Source organism: Strix aluco, chromosome 1, assembly GCF_031877795.1.
Source record: "Strix aluco isolate bStrAlu1 chromosome 1, bStrAlu1.hap1, whole genome shotgun sequence".
Lineage (NCBI taxonomy): Eukaryota > Metazoa > Chordata > Aves > Strigiformes > Strigidae > Strix > Strix aluco.
In genome coordinates this window covers 168,842,045-168,859,241 of record NC_133931.1, presented here as the reverse complement: position 1 = coordinate 168,859,241, position 17,197 = coordinate 168,842,045, and the positions used below count along the sequence as shown (strand labels likewise).

At 51.6% G+C, this 17,197-nt stretch overlaps 2 protein-coding genes across 3 annotated transcripts; both read right to left on the bottom strand.

The window, feature by feature from the left end:
• Positions 1-1,548: 1,548 nt before the first annotated feature.
• Positions 1,549-9,344, bottom strand: LOC141931815 (uncharacterized). Of its 2 annotated transcripts, XM_074844414.1 has the most exons (6): positions 9,293-9,344; positions 7,555-8,210; positions 6,264-6,384; positions 4,518-4,604; positions 4,102-4,290; positions 1,549-2,988 (listed from the first exon to the last, which is right to left on the bottom strand). In XM_074844414.1, exons 2-6 carry the CDS (start codon positions 7,921-7,923, stop codon positions 2,981-2,983), a joined length of 774 nt encoding a protein of 257 aa, XP_074700515.1. In that variant the 5' UTR covers positions 7,924-8,210; positions 9,293-9,344; the 3' UTR covers positions 1,549-2,980. The 2 variants fall into 2 exon arrangements, with proteins under 2 accessions (XP_074700515.1, XP_074700504.1); XM_074844403.1 differs by having other exon boundaries at positions 1,549-4,290.
• Positions 9,345-10,151: 807 nt separating this feature from the next.
• On the bottom strand, positions 10,152-16,692 carry LOC141931783 (uncharacterized). The gene is made up of 6 exons (XM_074844345.1): positions 16,329-16,692; positions 16,077-16,190; positions 15,055-15,150; positions 14,007-14,123; positions 13,730-13,840; positions 10,152-12,278 (listed from the first exon to the last, which is right to left on the bottom strand). Exons 1-6 carry the CDS (start codon positions 16,690-16,692, stop codon positions 11,266-11,268), a joined length of 1,815 nt encoding a protein of 604 aa, XP_074700446.1. The 3' UTR covers positions 10,152-11,265.
• Between the last annotated feature and the right edge of the window lie 505 nt (positions 16,693-17,197).

Below are 17,197 nucleotides of genomic sequence, written 5' to 3'. Positions count from 1 at the left end.
CTGTACCTGCAGCACCTTGCTGCACAGATGCCACCAGCGTAACTAACCGCTGCCTCAAGAACCACCCTTGCTTTGTTTACCCATCTCACTCGATGTCTCCCAGGTACCCTCTGCAAAATCATTTTCCAGTTCTGCCTCCAAACTGGGGCAACTGGAAGTGCCTGGGGTACACAACATGCGGGCACAGCCAAGATAGGATAGGATAGACTAGAAATTATACACAATCAACAAGATAAGGCCCACACCCCCCAAAAAGCAGGTGGAACGTTCTGGGAAATGGGTTCTTTTTTTCCATTGCTTTTAGTAAAAAGCCACATGGAGAAGGGAAGACGGCATCTTCTCTGAAAGCGCTTGTACAAGACCTCAGGTTCTGTAGTTCTGTGTTTGTTTGCGTCACGGCAGCACCCGCAGCCACGAGGCACCCATGGAACACGCAAGACGAGACCCTTCATCTGAAGGGGTGAGTGGAAAGAGAGACAAGTGCAGAGAAATCTAACAAGAAATAATCTTTTATCAACATTAATCACGAAATGCCAGACCCCTCAAGTTGCGACTAGAAGAGGACAGAATGGAGAGGACACTTCAGACAGCGATCCATAAAACGTAATTAAAACGGAAAGGGCAGTAAAGCCTCACGCACTGCAGCCTGGACTTGTTTTTATCATTTTGGGAACACGGGGGCTCTTAAAACTAAACATTTTTTATTCTCAGATGTGTTTGTCACCGCTACTCCTGACAAGGTGGTACACAGCAGGGCGAGCTTTACATTTGCAGATTAAACATGACCTAAAGCTTTTAGAAAATAAACAAATGTGTTGGAAATTCTCTTTAAAGGAAACCTATGTTGCTAGAGAGCTGGCTTTTCTTCTTCTGACTGCACAAACCCAGGAGTTTATGCAGTTGCTTGTATTTCCCACTGTATGAACATTATTTCTCAAGGCAAGCACGTGGATTCTCAGCCTAGGTTTCTTACTAAAATAACATTGTCTACAAAAAAACCTCTTACTCTCCCTGCTACAGGAGAATGAAGACAGTTTCCCAGAGGAATTGAGAGAATCTCACGATTCCTGTGCATCTTCCTGAGAAAAGACTTGGGCAAGGAGTGGCGAGTTTCCACAACCCTTCTACCCGTTTCCCACCTCGACTTCCCAAGAGCCCCAGCAAACACCGCTCTCAAGGATGACCCCGTCTTTACTCCACTTCAGTCAAGCTGGTTCTGTTCTCCCTCAGCCCAAGCTTTGGGCTGGAATAACTGTTTAAAGCTGCGCTTTCTGACGCTATACCTGCTGCTACTTTTTTTTTTTTCTTTTTAAATTTAAGCAGCATGTTCCTTGTGTGGGTTATTTAGGTGCGGTGACAAGGGGGACGAGGCTGCATCATAACACAACGTGCCCGAAAAGATGCGCTGCCCAGTCAAAGAGGACCCACGGAAGGGCATCGTATAAGTCTTCCTGAAAACGGGGTGCTCTGCTCCTTGGATATAGAAGGAACAGAAATGCCCTGAGTAACCTCTGTGCATTAATGTTTCACATCCCTTAGTGCTGGGCATAAATCTTTAATTAGAGTTTTACCTTTTAGTGTTATTTTTCCATGGAGACTGGAAACACAGTGTTTAAATACAGCTTCAGAAATAACTATTTTTTGAAGTTTATAACAGCACCATGTGGAGGGAATGATTACTCTCGCACATAAATTATTTGTTTAATCATTCTGGGCTAAGCCGAGGCTCAGTGAAGGCAAAATTCCTACCGGCATCAGTGGCATGGGACGGAGGGTCTATATTAGACACAAAAGCAACAAAACTTATCTTTTTTGAAGCTGGAACTCTGCATTAACATATCTGTGCTTTTTATGCCCTAAGCAGAGAACACCTCAGCGAGCTGGCGCAGTGAGACACTGTAAGATGTTACCTTTCTCTCCGCATGTGCACTGAGTTTTGGGACGTTGGGAGAAATCCACCTGCTTAGCGGCCAGAGAAAACGGACACAAAGCTTTCCACCAGATCACAGATAAAGCATCACCTCCCAGTTCTGCCGCCCATTTCTCAGGGCACAGGTCACTTCAATAGGGTTGGACTCTGGCTTTCCCCTGCACAACTTCAGCTGTAAGAACAGGACCACGGGCTGCGCCCTGCAGCAATCACAACTCCAGTAGCTGTTCGCCCTCACCGTGCCTGCTGCTAACCTGAGGAGCTGACCTTCCGATGCTTCTCACGTGGGAGGTACCTTGTTTTATCACTGACCCCCTTCAACGTTTTTGCTTAATTTTGTTAAGATTCACTTGGCATTTTCAGCAAGTGAAACGACACACCGTCATCATTCTGGACAGCCACGCTGCCCGAGCGGCTTTCTGTCTCGTAACTCCATTGAATCTCTGTCTCCACTGACCACACCACACAGCTTGGTGTCACTGGCAAACTTGATGAGGGTGCACTCAGTTGCCCTGTCATGACGAGAAGGAAATAACGAGAAGCCAGCGATAAAAAGAGTTTTCTCCTGTATTTGGGATGGGCGGGGATCCCTGGGGCCAAGCATATTTAGGACAAGAGGGAATGGCCTCAAGTTGTGCCAGGGAAGGTTTAGACTAGATATTAGGAAGGATTTCTTTGCAGAAGGGGTTGTTGGGCGTTGGAATGGGCTGCCCAGGGCAGGGGGGGAGTCCCCATCCCTGGAGGGGTTGAAGAGGTGGGTTGACTTAGCGCTGAGGGATCTGGTGGAGTTGGGATCTGTCAGTGCTGGGTTAACGGTTGGACTAGATGATCTTCAAGGTCCTTTCCAACCGAGATGATTCTGTGATTCTGTATTCCCCCAGTCCCCTTCAGAAGCCACCCAACTCCATCGCAGCACCAGCTGGTTCTTGCTCTGCTGCTCCTCCCGGGAGGCTGAGGACGACCTCACCCACAAAGCAGGTGCTTCCACTGAAGGTAACACAACTTTTAAAATCTTTGCATTCAACTGGAATAAGCAAAAAATGCTGAATATCACCAGCCTGTGGAGAGAAGATGAGTGATCTACAAACGCTGTCCCTGCAGGAGTCCCCTCCTGGCTGCTGCTCTTGTCCCTGTAGCTGAAGCTACCACTTTCTCACCCTGTCATGTTACCTCTACTTTGCACATGCATTAGAAATAAACCCATGTTCTTTCCCACAATCTTAACAAATTAAACAGATGTTTGAAGCAACTGATGCTGGTCGTTATTTCGATATGACAGCGCTTTCACTGCCACTGCTGCTGTGCTATGACTGTAACTGCTGAACTAACTTTTGTTTGTTTGTTTGTTTTATTTTTACATCAAACCCAACCATTCACCTTAACCTACAGTCTCAGAAGCTGCATTTCCTGCTTACGGCTCTGCGGGCAGTCCTGTTACGACCGTGATGTTTTCTCAGTCTTCTCATACCTGAAAAACTTCCAGCATTTTTCTGCATTAATACAGATATTCTCTAGCACGTGCTGTTCAGTGCACCAGAAGTTTTTTAATAACGTTTTCGGTACAGTCAGCGCTGCTCTATACGACCCCTCCTCTCAGATATGCATCATCTAGCTGCTAATTAAAATCAGGTCCTAATCAATGACTATTAAGCTGGCACCAACCATTTGCCTTTCAGCTTGAACTCAATTCAGTTTAGTAAAACTGTCTTATCCTAAAGCTTCCCCTGTAATCAGTATATAACTATAAGCCACCATCTCTGGACGGAGAGGGATTTTTTTGATAACCAAATGGAAAAGTCTATCCCAGGAAAGCTTCTGGCACAGCGATTACATGTATATGTTATGAGTTCGCAAGTGATTAGCGAGTCTCGTTATTTCCAGAAAACTTTTTTCACACAGCATACACTTGTAGGGCTTGTCCCCCGTGTGAGTTCTCTGGTGGCGAATCACATCTGTGTAGCGACCAAAGTTTTTGCCGCAGTCTGTGCATATGTATGATGTTACGTGATTCTTCATGGTGTGATTTTGCTTATGTTTTAGAAATCTAATTTTCAATTTAAAAGTCTTCTGACATTCTGTGCACAGATACAGTCTTTCTCCTGCACGGCTTTGCTGATACAAAAGGATCTCTTTGAATTTATCGGGTTCTCCTTCCTCAAGAGAGCTGTTACCTTTTCTGTTTCCCATTGGATTTGCCTGATCTGTTGCTGAATTCAGATGCCTCTCAGATGTCCCCCCCTTGTCCGAAATTTGGCGACTCGGGTCTCGGGATCCTCCCGAGAATGATCCATACGGTTCTGTATTTTCTGCACTCCTTGTGTGAGTCTGCAGCTCAGATCTGATGACAGCACCACCGCAGCCTGGAACAAAAAGATTCCAAATGTTCCCTTTATCTGATGCGATATAACACAGATCTCCTAAGAACAATAATTCCTGATTCACCATGGCTACATCCATACAAAGAAAACGAGTTTGGGGTAAAAAAGAAGGGATGCACTAGAATCCCCCCTCCCTGCAATCCTACAAGCCCGTGCAGTTTCAACGTGTTGCCAACTGAATTTCTGGCAAGTTTTGGGCCACCACACACCTGCGCTAAGACTTGCAGGAATCTCCCTTTCCTCCTTGACACGCAGCGCTCCTCTTGCCTGGATACTGCTTTTGGGAACGGGATAGTCTGCACCAGGAACAGAACATGGAAATGACGGTTATTATTTTCCTCTGATTTTTTCCCCATGATCACAAAGATATTTCCTAACCTACTTTAATCGTGTTGATGTAGACAAAGGATACGTTGCACAAAGACCGGTGCCAAAGACAGCTTTGTGTCAGCCTGTTCACTACACCTCTCCGAGCCCTGTAGTTTATATTTATGCCCTTGCTTTGTAACACGGCTCATTTTTGTTAATTTACATGAAAAACACTGCCTTTTGCTTTCTCAAAGAACATTTTTCTAGCTGTTCCTAGAGCTGTAAGAAAAGACTCTGTGATGCTCTTTTCTAACAAATACCTGCATAACCCACTGTCTCTTTTACTCTGGGGAAAGGTCCAGCAAAGCTGTAACAGCACATGCAGCTGCTCTGGCATCTAGAGAGGGCGGCTGGGAAGCAGGGGAGCAATGTTTGTTTTCCAATTTTTAAAATATTCCAGAAATTATATCCAAAAGGTTGAAAAGTGAAAATGCTCAGAGGTGGAAGGTCTCGAACTGATTACAGCCATAGGAGGGTAACTCAGCTGCCTGGTGCTGTGTGTTCTGGTTCAGCCCTAACTGCCTTTCTGATACACGAACTTATTTTCCCCCAGCTAATCCCTCCTCGTGCAATGCACAGCACATACTTTTTTAACAGATCAGAGCTGTACAAAAAATAGAGGCAGCTGTCTGCAGACTCTAGCTTTTCTACTGTAAAAAACAGAAGGTATGTAAAGAATTAAAAAAAAAAAAGTGGAATTACATTGTCTCATTATTTCATGTAATTTCAAACTGGAAGGTGCAGAAGTAGCAACAGAATGAGGTTAGGCTAAATCGGCGTTTCTTAAACAGAACTGAAGGGTGTCACAAAGCGCAAACAGAGTAGGTGACAACTGAGGCTCCTGGAACTCGCAGCATTTCTGCTCCTCCAGTCCAGATGACAAGTAAAAGCACTTTTAGCCCCTGTTAATCCAAGGAATCACCTGAAAGCCGAGGAGCCAGTGAGGGCTCACATCTGCAAACTTGAAAAAACTGACTTTAAACAAATGTATAGTTGGGCACTCAAAACTAACCAGTAAGACTTCTTCATTTTCTAGGGCATCATTCGTGTTATTTAACTGTTTTTGCATCAGAATAGATCAGTACTCTTTAGCAAATCACAAAACCCAACCTACATCAGGATCTGGGGATGATGAGAATACTCGCCACTTAACTATAATTAACAGGTCCACAGGATGCATGACACCGTATGTCGCTGCCGCTCCTGAGCTCGTGTCTCTAAACCTCTTCCCGACTTGTTTCAGCTGCATGTGTGTTACCAGGAGCACCGTCAGAGATCCTAAACCCCTCTGCCAGGGGAGACCCCTTCCCTCTCCGCTCTTCTACCCGTATCGTGCAGACGAGGGATCACCCACACGCACAGAGAGAGCACCTGACACCGACAGAGCATGGGGAGGCATTACAGGAGCGACTGTCCTTCAGTTTTTAAAGAAAAGCTTGTGGAGCTTAGCGCCTCTCACAGAGATTCAGAAGTGTCTAAAGATTAAATCACTAGAAACGAAGGGATTTGAGGAGTGACTGTTAGACAAGAGCCAGGCCAGAAACTGCACAGATCTGTTAGCCTTCAGCAAGAACAGGAAAACCAACCTTTACTCAACGTGCTTAAAGATTCATAATTCTCCTTTATCAGTTTCTTGTAAAATTCTTCCTGCCAATCTTCCACGCCCTTCCCCGCACGTGCTGCAGCGTTATCAAATGTCCCAGGGACCTAAAACAAAGTGTTCAATAGTCAGTGCTGTGGGTGAGTCGCATATCCTTGAAAGGTCTCTTTTTCAAACTGTACTAAACAAGCTGTCACCAGCCAACTGTTTACAACAACAACCCCTGCAGACGAATCTTCTACTATTATTTCTGCAGAAATAACAGTAGCTCAGAATGGGTAAAATTACTTAAAAATAATGTGACTCAACTGAAACAATGACTTCCTATAATGACTGGGTGAAAAAGTAGTCGTAAAAAAAAAATAATCTGTGGACACCATTGATACCCAGCCCCATCAGGGAATCTGGGTCTTCCTCTCACTGAAAAACAGAAAATACTCCAGGGTGTATTTTAAATAAGGCCCAAGGCAGTGCCACAGTCTGCCAGATCTGGCTGTGAGAATTCTTCCCTAATAAAAGTTAACAGAAACGAATAATTAAGCCCCGGGAATACCAAGAGATGAAGACTGCATTATTTTGCAATGCAGATGTACGTACTGTGTACATACTCTGTATCTGTTCTTTACATCTACAGAGTACCGTGTTTGTACGTGCTTGCCTTTGAATATGTTTTAATTTCCCTTTCAATCTAATGCACATCTCACTGGTTCAAACGTTTTGCAGCTTGCATCATGTATAAACTCAGTTGTACAAATCTGCTGCCAAGAGAAATAATTAAGTTTCATTAATTTGTCACTCGATGGGATCGCAATCCAAATTACCCAGGGGAGAAGGCTGAGCAGAAGTTAAGCCTTTGTCTCACCAAACACCCACACCGTGGGCACTGCGCCACTGACAAATCATCTCAGTGGCTCTAAAGGAAATTTTTCCAAGCATGAGAACTATCATGTACAAGTAGAGGTCTGCAGGGAGCAAATCCACTTTACAGCGCAAAGTGGGACTACGTTTCCAACAAATAGCAGATTTTTCTCCCTAACGTTTAGGGAGAAAACTGGAATTCGGGCACAAAGAGCACCACAATGCCTTTAATTTCCCCAGTCACCGACTTCCCAGTGCCACCTCCACACTCTGCAATATCAGGGAGAAAAATGAAACCCGCTGCTTCGCTGGCAGCATTTTACTGCTGCATAACATGTGTCACGGATTGCGGCTTCCTTGAAGTGCTTTACATGCAAATCTTCCTTTAAGGGAAACACAATGGCAAACATCTTAATTACCCTCGAGTGCTCAGGATTCCGGATTCGTTTTCGCATTTTATTACTCATCCTACCACAGAAACTTTGAGGTGTGCCAACGAGCCAGTTTCCATCTTCCCCCAAAATGAATTTTTTGGGAACAGCTTCTTTCAGCAGGCGTCTGTTTTTTCTAATTTTTAAGGGGTCAATTACAAAAGAACTGTCCTCAAAATGCTTCGAACACAGTCGCTGATACTTGGAAGGTGTTCCGATGTCCCGGCCCATGTTGTGAATCCACTGCTTCAGGAGAGGTTTATTTCGTAAAGGAAAGCCATAGAAAGTAACAGTACTGTTCTTGTACACCCCGCTGGTGGCATTCTGACAGTTCAACGCCGAGCAATAAACCATCATAAAACCAGAAACAGAGACAAATCCAAAAAATAACGTGCCGGGAGGAGGGTTGAAAGAGTTTCTAATCAACTTCAGTATTAAATGGGCCAAAACTTCTCAAAAAAACCCCATGGTTTTGAAAGGCAGAAAGACCTGAGGTCACGAAGAAGCGAAACACAGCCCTGAACTTCGCTGCCGGAGACACGGAGCTCGCTGCAGGCGACGTCTGCGGCACACGGAGAGGAGAAGCCAGCTCCCCTTTCGCAGCAAGCGGCTTCCCCGCGTAAAGGCACCAGCCAGCACGCAATCTGGAAGGCAGAAATCTTTAAGATCAGTTTAATGGACCATTACTAGACAGATTTACATTTAAAGTAACTTCTGCTAGGTACACATACATATGCACTTCACTAATTTGTGTACCCATGAGGAATCCTCCCACGCTCCACAGCAAAGCTTATCACAGAGTTATTCAGAAGGCAGCAACTAAAGCACGGTAACCAAATAGCTTCCAAAAAATGAAGATTTGGGTTTATACGTGGGGTCTGAACAAGGACTTCCCCATCGTATTGGCCGCGTGCCGGAGGAGGCCAGTCTCAAGGATGTCAGTTGGAGAGATCTTTGAACAGGCGCGTTGGAAAAAGGAGAAAACCACAAAGAGGCACTGTTAGAAAAGGATGATGATGGAAATCATCGGGGTGCGCCCCCACAGAAAGAACCCAGAAGCGAAAGGGCTCTGCAGAGCACCCGGGAAACGCTGCTCCAAACCCACCCTGACCCTCACGCTGCGCTTCTGGGCACAGGTGCGGTTCACAGCCCCCACTCCGGGACGGGCCGCAGGAGATGGGGCAGCTCTGCCTCGGCGTTTGCCGCCCACTTGGAGCCCTGCTGCGGACCCGCTCCCCTGCGCCGGCGGGGCTGGCCGAGGTCGTTATTCCCCTCTGGGCCGACACCGAGCTCCGTTAAGCTGACACCGGAGGCAAACTGGCACCTCTCGCTTCTCCTGAGGCACCGGCCGCGCCGCATCCCCAGGGCCCGCAGCGCGGGGCGGGGGAAGCGCGTATCAGCGCTCCCCTCCTCGAGTGCGGGGTCGGCCCGGCCCGGGGCCCCGAGGACACGCGCCTGGGGCAGCGTGTGCGTAGCAGCGGGAGGCGGGACACGGCCCGGGGGCCCCGGTGGTCTGCAAAGGCCGTTCCGGCGCCGGGGACACCGCATGGGGACAGGGCCCCCCCCCCCGACCCCGCGACAGGCGCAGCCTCCCCGCCTCACTCCACTGGTGCCGAGGGGGAACAAGGGCCTCCCCCGGGCGGCCCCGCGCGGGGAACGCTGCGGCCTCCCCGCGCCCCGCGGGCCGGTCAACGGCCCCCCCCAGCCCGGAGCCCACGCCGCTCACCACGCGCGCCGGGCCGCCATCTTCCTCCGCGCCGCCCCGCCCCGCCCCTCGCTGGGGCAGCAGCCAATCGGGTGGCGCGCCGGCCGCCACGCGCAGCCAGCCTGGGGCGGGGCGGGCCGGGCCGCTTCCCCTCGCTATTGGCCGGCCGCATCTTGGCCCCGCCTCCCCGCCGGCGCGCGCTGCCCCGCCACAGCCAATCACCACGGGCACGCGCGGCGCGGCCTCCACGAGGAGGGTTGGGCAGCCACGTTCATTCCCATTGGCCAGTGTAGGGAGAAACAGGACGCTGATTGGGCGAGGCAAACGTGACCTCACCGGGAAGGGAGGGGGCGTTGTCATAGCAACGGCGGAGCGGCGGCGGCTGGAGCGGGGCCGGGCCCGGGCCGCGTCCCGCCGCGGCGGGTCGGTGAGGCGCCGGTAGAGGCCCGGGGCGGCTCCCGGGAAGCGGCGAAGCCCCGTGTCCGGCTGCCCGCAGGAGGAGGAGGAGGGGCCGCAGGCCCGGGGCCTCCTCACGGAGGGGCGGCGGCGGGAAGGGGGGCGCGCTGGCCCGGGGATGGGGGCGCGTTTGGGGACCCCCGCCTGGAGGGCAGGCGGATCCCGGGGACGAGCCCCGTTCCGGCAGGGAGGCCTTGCTCAGCCCGGGAGGAACCTGCTCTTCCCCTTCTCTGCTGTCGGTTATTTCCACACCTTCTAAAGCAGAGATTTGCCTTGAAAATGGGGGTGTGGGGGACGGCAGGCCCAGGGTTTCTCCTTCGGCTTCAACCTCGCTCATCTCCTCCACTCCCAGTAGAATAACGCATGGCATTTCTCTAACAATTTTAATTTAAATGAGAAATTTCCATCCAAGAAAGCACCCGAACAAAACTTAAGCAGAAACATGCACATAAAAAAACCCGTTTAACAAAATTTGTCACAACCGTCTGACAGTGCAGGAGCCCTGAACCAAAATGGGCTCTCGCCTGACCCAGCCAGTGCTGCTGCTTCTGTATTTTTTTCCCACAAGGCTCAATGCCATCAACAACAAGGTGACAGATGACATATCCAGGCTCCTTAATTACTAAAAGGAACGAATTGCGTCCTCGCAGTGTCACAACACGTCAGACTCTCAGCAGCGCTCTCCCCTGAAGAGACACTGAATATGAGCTAAAATACAATTTTGGAAATGTTTAACGAGCATCTAAATGTTCTGTTTTCATAGGATTCACAAAATTGAACAAACAGAAGACCTGTAACAACGTGGTAAAGTAAGTGCAACACAACTTTAAGGCTATGAAAAATTAAAACCATATTCCAGGCTCCCTGGTCGTTTTACAGCTCCAGGGGAAGACCCCAGCCCTCAGGAATCCTCTCTGGGGGTTCAGCAGCACAGAGCCCCAGAGCTCCGTGATTTAACTGTGGGAACGAGCTGCCGCTCAGGCTCTGCTCCCCTCTGTCTAGCCGCCACTTCCTGAACAGGCTTTCAAACAGCCACAGGGTCAACACTTCCTTTCTCAAAGCATTTCACACAAGTGGGTGTTTTCTGACACCGTTTCACTTGTTTGGTGGACAATTAACTCAGCCCAGGCCCTGGACTCCGGACTCCCAGCAGCCTAGGGATAACATTTCATATTCTCCAGTCTGAAGCGTTACAAATTGTTCTGTGTGTTGATGTGATTTCTCTCCCGTGCGGGATTCACGGCTAGCAGTAACTGAGCACCGCAGACCTTCTACCCGGCTCCAACACGTCCCCAACAGCTACAGGCACCAGTGAAAGCTGTGAAACAGCTCCACAGACCATTTCAACGCGGTCTGTGGAAAATAACCCCCCCAGTCTTCTCCCCTTGCCTGGGAGAGGGCTCAGGATGGCCCTTTGACAGCCTCCTCCTCCCGCCACGGTCCAGCACGGAGGTGGGGGATCCTGCCACAGCCCTGCCTCCTGCCCAGCAACGGTGACAGCCCAGGGGGCTGCAAAACCTGCGGCGGGACAGGATTTTTTATATGGAATGCATTACAGACCCCCTGATCTCCGCGCAGGGCCAACCGGCCAACGTCAGGTGTGTTTCTTGCATGTGACTTTCCTGATGCTTCATGAAACTCCTCCTGAGCACGAATCTCTTCCTGCAGAGGGGACACTGGAAGAGGCCCTCTCCCGAGTGCCGGCGCTGGTGGTTTAGAAGATAATCCTTTCTCCTGTAGCTTTTGTCACACTCGGAGCACTTGTAGGGCCTCTCTCCCGTGTGTGTCATCTGGTGTCTAACGAGCCACGAATGGCAAACGAAGCTTTTCCCACAGTCGCTGCAAATGTAGGACTTGCCCCTGCCCTGGCTCTGCTGCTGGCTTGCCGGGCTGCCCCGGGGCGCGAAGTGCTGCCTGCACCTGGTGCAGCCCTCCGACTTGTCCTGCGGGTGGTCCCAGCAGGGGCTGGCTAACGGGTTTTCTGCCAGGAAGCCCTCCTCGCTTTCCGCGCTCGGCTGCTCCTCTCCGCCGAGGCCGTCGTGGTCACGAAGCCCGGTTCCACCTGCAGGGTTCTGTCCGCGCTCGGCGCGGGCCGTCGCCTCACAGGAGGTGGGAGCAGCCCCCCGCCCTGTGTCTTTCACGCACGGCTGCGAGGGCAGCAGATGGAACACCCTTTCGTTGAGACTCTTCTCGCATGTGGGGCCTGGAAACAGCTCCCCTTCTTGGGCACCCTGGGGAGTCTGAAGATGTTCCTGCTGGCTGGAATTTCTCTCACATTTGTTGTACGTGCACGGTTGCTTTCCAACACTGTTTTCCTGAGGGCTAAAGAAATCTAAGTGCTCACCAAACCCTCGGTCGTACCGAGCATCACCCTCCAGGCCATTCCCAGTGGTGGTTGTTTCCATCATTTCTGAATTCCACTGGCTGTCCCATGTCACTCTGGGGCTAGGATCCTTGGAAAACTTCTCTCCAGGTCTTCCTGGTACCTCCGAGTCACACACCGTGCTTTCAAAGCAATCTGGAGGGTCCCTCTTTGTGTTTTCACCGTGCACTGAAACAGAGAGATGGCAGAGTCTTTCAATTAAGGAATCCTCGTAAGATACCCCTCCAAGCCTACAGGTAGGTCATGCTAATGGACAGACCAAGTAAATAAGATGGGAGGTTTTAATACTGAGGGGGGGAGCAAGTACCAGTGTTCCACTGAAACAAAACCTCTGGGAAAATAGAGGAGCTTTTTGCAATTTTTTTTTTTTTTTTAAATCTATGCAAAAACCACTAACGCTCCCTGATTTTCCTGTCCTCTGAGACCTGTGACCCTTTCAACAGCTGCGAGTTGCTACAAAAAGACTCCTCTGAGCATCGTGAAGGACCACGGGTCTCTCAGCAGTGTCAACCAGCTGAGTCCAGCGTTATCTGTGCTGCACAAACATCCTCAGCTCTCATTTCTCTGCCTCAACCGGGACACCAGCGCACAAACATGTTACCACAGGCCAAGCTAAAGCGTGAACGTAAAAGGCACTGGTTGCTCTACAGTAATTGTCTAAGCATGTCCTCTCACCCCAGTGTAAGCACAGACTGAGCTGGCTGGGAAGCCCACCCCAAGAGCTCTCTCAGAGCCGTTGGAACAGGTCTCCCTCAGGAAGGAGTTAGGTGGAGCCCGTCCAGCCTTGCACCAGGGAAATAATCTGTATGACCTTCTTCAGTGGGGCAAAATCATTCACGTCAGCCATTCCCACGTGGTTCCTGGCATACTGAGAGTTTATCCCTTGATTTACTTGATAGTAACTTTGTAATGCGCCATGAATGTTTAAATAAAGCAAAGGAATTCCAGGCTACCAACTGATTTCTACACAAAATATTCCTCTGCACTCCCTCCTCGGTTACCACTTTGAGAGCTATACCGAGCGGTCCCTGGTCACGGCCCAGGAGATTGTATTTAATTATTATCCCCATCCAAATTTGCACACCCATTCCCTGAGGTTAAGCCTTGATCCAAAGAAATCTCCCTCTGTTAACTGCACCTCAAGCATGATCCACACCCCACGTGCGCGCTGCACAAAAACTCCAAATGAATGTTAGCATGTACGTCTCCAAACAGCACATCCTCAGATTGTTTTGCATTAAAGCTGCCTTCTCTTTTGCTGCAGGATGGCTCTGCTGCTTGGGAACGCAAAGGCAGGGCTCCATGTTCATTGGTACCAGGTTTAGACACCATCGAGCCAGCTGGAAGCACAAACGTGATCCCAAAGGCCTGAGCACATCACTGTTTGCCTAAACAGAAACCCAAGACAGCGCCTAAGGTAGCTTTAGGCCGGCTGAAGGAGGAAGGAGCCTCTTCAGCTGACGGAACCTGAAATTTTTGTGAACAAATATTAACTAGCAGACTGAGGTTTGTTCCAGTTCTTTCATGGCTTACGTTCTAAGGTCGTGATGTTTAATATAGTATAAAAAAATACTCTAGATTTACTGTCCCAGAAATCACAGCTGAAATCCATCACTGACCTGTACTTGGATCTGTAGAGATTTCTTTCTCCAAGCCTTGTCGTTCAGGGCAGCGTGGCTCCTCCTCTTGCTTAATCCACGATAAAACATCAGTTGCATAAGTCTGAAGCCCTGCTCATTGGGGAGAATTGACACAATTGAGAAACACCGGAGAAAGATGCAAAGCAGGGAAGACTTGTGAACTCACAAAGATAAGAAAAGTGCTGACAAAGCCTCGGGGAAGAACCACCCGAGGGGTAATCCCTGCAGTGGGAGTTTTTGCCGGGGGAATCCTCACCTGCGTCAGGGTCTCGGGAGAGGTCCTCACCCTCTGCGCCTGGCAGCTCCCTGGCACGTGCCTCTTTGCCTTGCTTGGTCTGATTTGAAGCCTCAGGCTCATAAAACGCTTGTTCTGCTAAAGGAGAAAATTCAAGACAAGCGTATCATGACTGTGTAAGCTCAGGATTTCACAAGGGTGAAACCTGCTCTGGTCTTGGTTTTTTATTCTTCCCCAAGCCAAGCTCCCATAAGCCCACTTTCTTAACGAAACCTGATGGAAAGGTCTAAAACCATCCCTGTTTGCTACGTACACCGGAAGCCAATAAAATTACAGTGGAGCCAACAGGTAGAGCTGTAGAGAGTAAGAAGAGCCAAGCTCCAAAGCAGAATAGTTTATTTGTAACGCAAAGAGATACCACCAAGTGAGCAGGCAAGAAACAGGTCCCCGGGCTGCGCAGCTTCCCCGCGCAGCAACAGCACTACCGAGGAGTCGGCGCGCTCGCTTGCGTATGCAGAAACCACAGAAACCACGGAAGAGGAGGGAAAAGGCAGCCTGAAGCCTCTGGATATGCAGGAGGACGGACACTGCGGCCCTGCAAGTGAAGGCTGGAGGGGACGTGGAGCTGAGGAGCTGCCGCAGCGCACACAGTCCTGCCTCCACACAGCCGCAGCCCCGACGGCACCAATCACAGACCTCATTCTGGCACTGGTTTTTGCCTCCTCCAAGTTAACCCATTGGCCCCAAAAAGTGACTAGTGGCCCATTTTGCACTGGGTATTTAACCAGCTTAGAGCTATCAACCTGAGGGAAGCAAAAACATTTCCTATTCCGCACTGCACTGCTTGGATGAAAACCAGCCACGTACTCCGCAAACTTGTCCAAAATGGCCGTGAGAAGGGAAAGACGAAATACCAGCCCTTACCCGTCAGGACTGGAGGCAAGTCTGTTCAAAACTTGTGAGTTTTTTATAAAAGATTTGGAATACATGAGAAGAGTGAAAAAAAAAAAAAATCCTTGGAAATTAGTACCTCTGTTTCGTTTTTCCTCCAAGGTATGCAGTTACTCACCTGGGCAGGGCTCTTCAGGAGCTTCTCCAGCCTCCTCCTCCTGCTGATCTGCAGCACACAACTCTTCCTCTTGCTTAATATGGATTATGCTGTCTTCTGTTAATAGGAACCAATGTTATCTTAATTCCATACACCAAATCAATTCCAATTCTCATCCCATCCCAGGCACAGCAGCTCTGTTCTAGCTCACATTCTAGAGAAAACCTCACTTCAGTTCTAGTTCTTGCTGATCAAGGTCTCTTAAACAGACCTAAAATACTTGTCACAAAACCCTCAGCAAATGTTTAAGCCACAGAAACACACAAAAGTTTCATGCAAGTGTAATGTCCGTTTTGTTGCAGCGCCCGTTAGCAAATGCAAACACATTCTCTGGCCCTGGGAGAGGAGACTGCCACTTCAATTCTTGTTTTCGAGGTTTGTTTCTCTTTGGGCTCTGCCAGAGTTATGCCATTGCCTTTTCAGTCACTTGTGGTAAAACGCACACCACATCTAACCCATCAGAAAAACACCAGTGAGAATTGTGAATGAAACTGATTGATAAAAGGAAAAAAAAAAGTCTGTGAAGTAAATAAGGAAAAGCTGATGGGTTAATGCTCTATACGTTACCTTTGTACCTCTGTAACACAACCAGCGAATTGGAGGAACACTTTACACGTGTAAAACCAACTACATTGTGCACGTTTGTGCACACGGAATAGCAAGTCGTCTTGACGACCAGCCTTCAGACTGGAAAACCGAACGTCATCCCGCTTTGGCAACGCAGACATGGCCTAACTGCCAGGGGACCGCGGGTCTGAGACGTGCAACCGCAGGCAGCACAGCAACCGGGAGACCGAGAATAAGTGGTTTGATGTCATGTTCCGGCAAGACTAGCAGGGATGAGATGCCCAACAGCCGCGTTTGGAAGACCACGCTCAACACAGCAAGAGCCTTGGCGAGAGGCCGATGTCCCAAAAAGAGCCCGGTTGGTGCGTTTTTGGTGCTCCACGTCCCGCCGGCCCGGTCGTCCTGACGCCACTCACCAGTGTCGGTGTCCGCAGGGTCACCTCCGCCGTCCTCGTCCTCGCAGCTCGGACCACACGGCTGGTTCCCACCTTCCGACCGGGCCTGGGCGTCGCGTCTGGGAGCGTCCGGCTCTGCGGGAGGTGTGAGGTGAGGCGCGGGCGGGGGTCCCACCGTCGGGGGGATGGCGGGGACCCGCCGCCTGCCCGCCTCCCGCTCGGGCCCCTCCGCACGTGCCCTCCTCGCGGTGGCGGGCGGCGGCGGGCCCTTACCGAGGGCGAGCAGCATGTGGTAGTTGCTCCTCGTGACGGCGCGGTGCAGGGCCCGCTGCCAGCCGCGCAGCGCCCGCCACTCCCGCTCGCTGAACTGCACCCACACGTCCTCCAGCCTCACCGGCAGCCGCGGGGCCCGGGGACGCGTCGCCTCCCGCCGGCCGCCGCCGGCCGCCCCGCGCCTCGCCGGCCCCCGAAGGGCCCCGCCGCCGCCGCCGGTCTCCAGCCGCCGCTCCAGCGCCTGGAGGCGGCCGCGCAGAGCCAGCGCGGCCCGGAGCTGCCGCTCCGCCCGCGCCAGGCGGGTCTCCAGGCGGAGCAGCCGCGCCGCCACCGCCTCCGCTCGCCCGGCCCGGGGACCGGCCATGGCCGCCGCCGCCGATACCGGCCCGCCGATACCGGCCCGCTCCGCCGCGCTCCGCCGCCGGCCCCGCAGCGCCCCCTGCCGCCGCCCCGCCACGCCACTGCGGCGCCCCCCGCCGGGAGGGCTCGGGGAGCGCGGGGCTGCGGCACCGCAGAGCCGGGGGGACCGGGGCCCCTCAGAGCCGGGGGGGACCGGGGACCCTCAGAGCCGGGGGGACCGGGGAACCTCAGAGCCGGGGGGGACCGGGGCCCCTCAGAGCTGGGAGGGAGCGGGGACCCTCAGAGCGGGGGGGAACCGAGGACCCTCAGAGCCGGGGGGAACCGGGGACCCTCAGAGCGGGGGGGAACCGAGGACCCTCAGAGCCGGGGGGGACCGGGGACCCTCAGAGCCGGGGGGACCGGGGACCCTCAGAGCCGGGGGGGACTGGGGGACCCTCAGAGCCGGGAGAGATCGAGGATCCTCTCAGAGCCGCGAGTGACCAGGGTCTCCTCAGTGCCATGAGGGACCA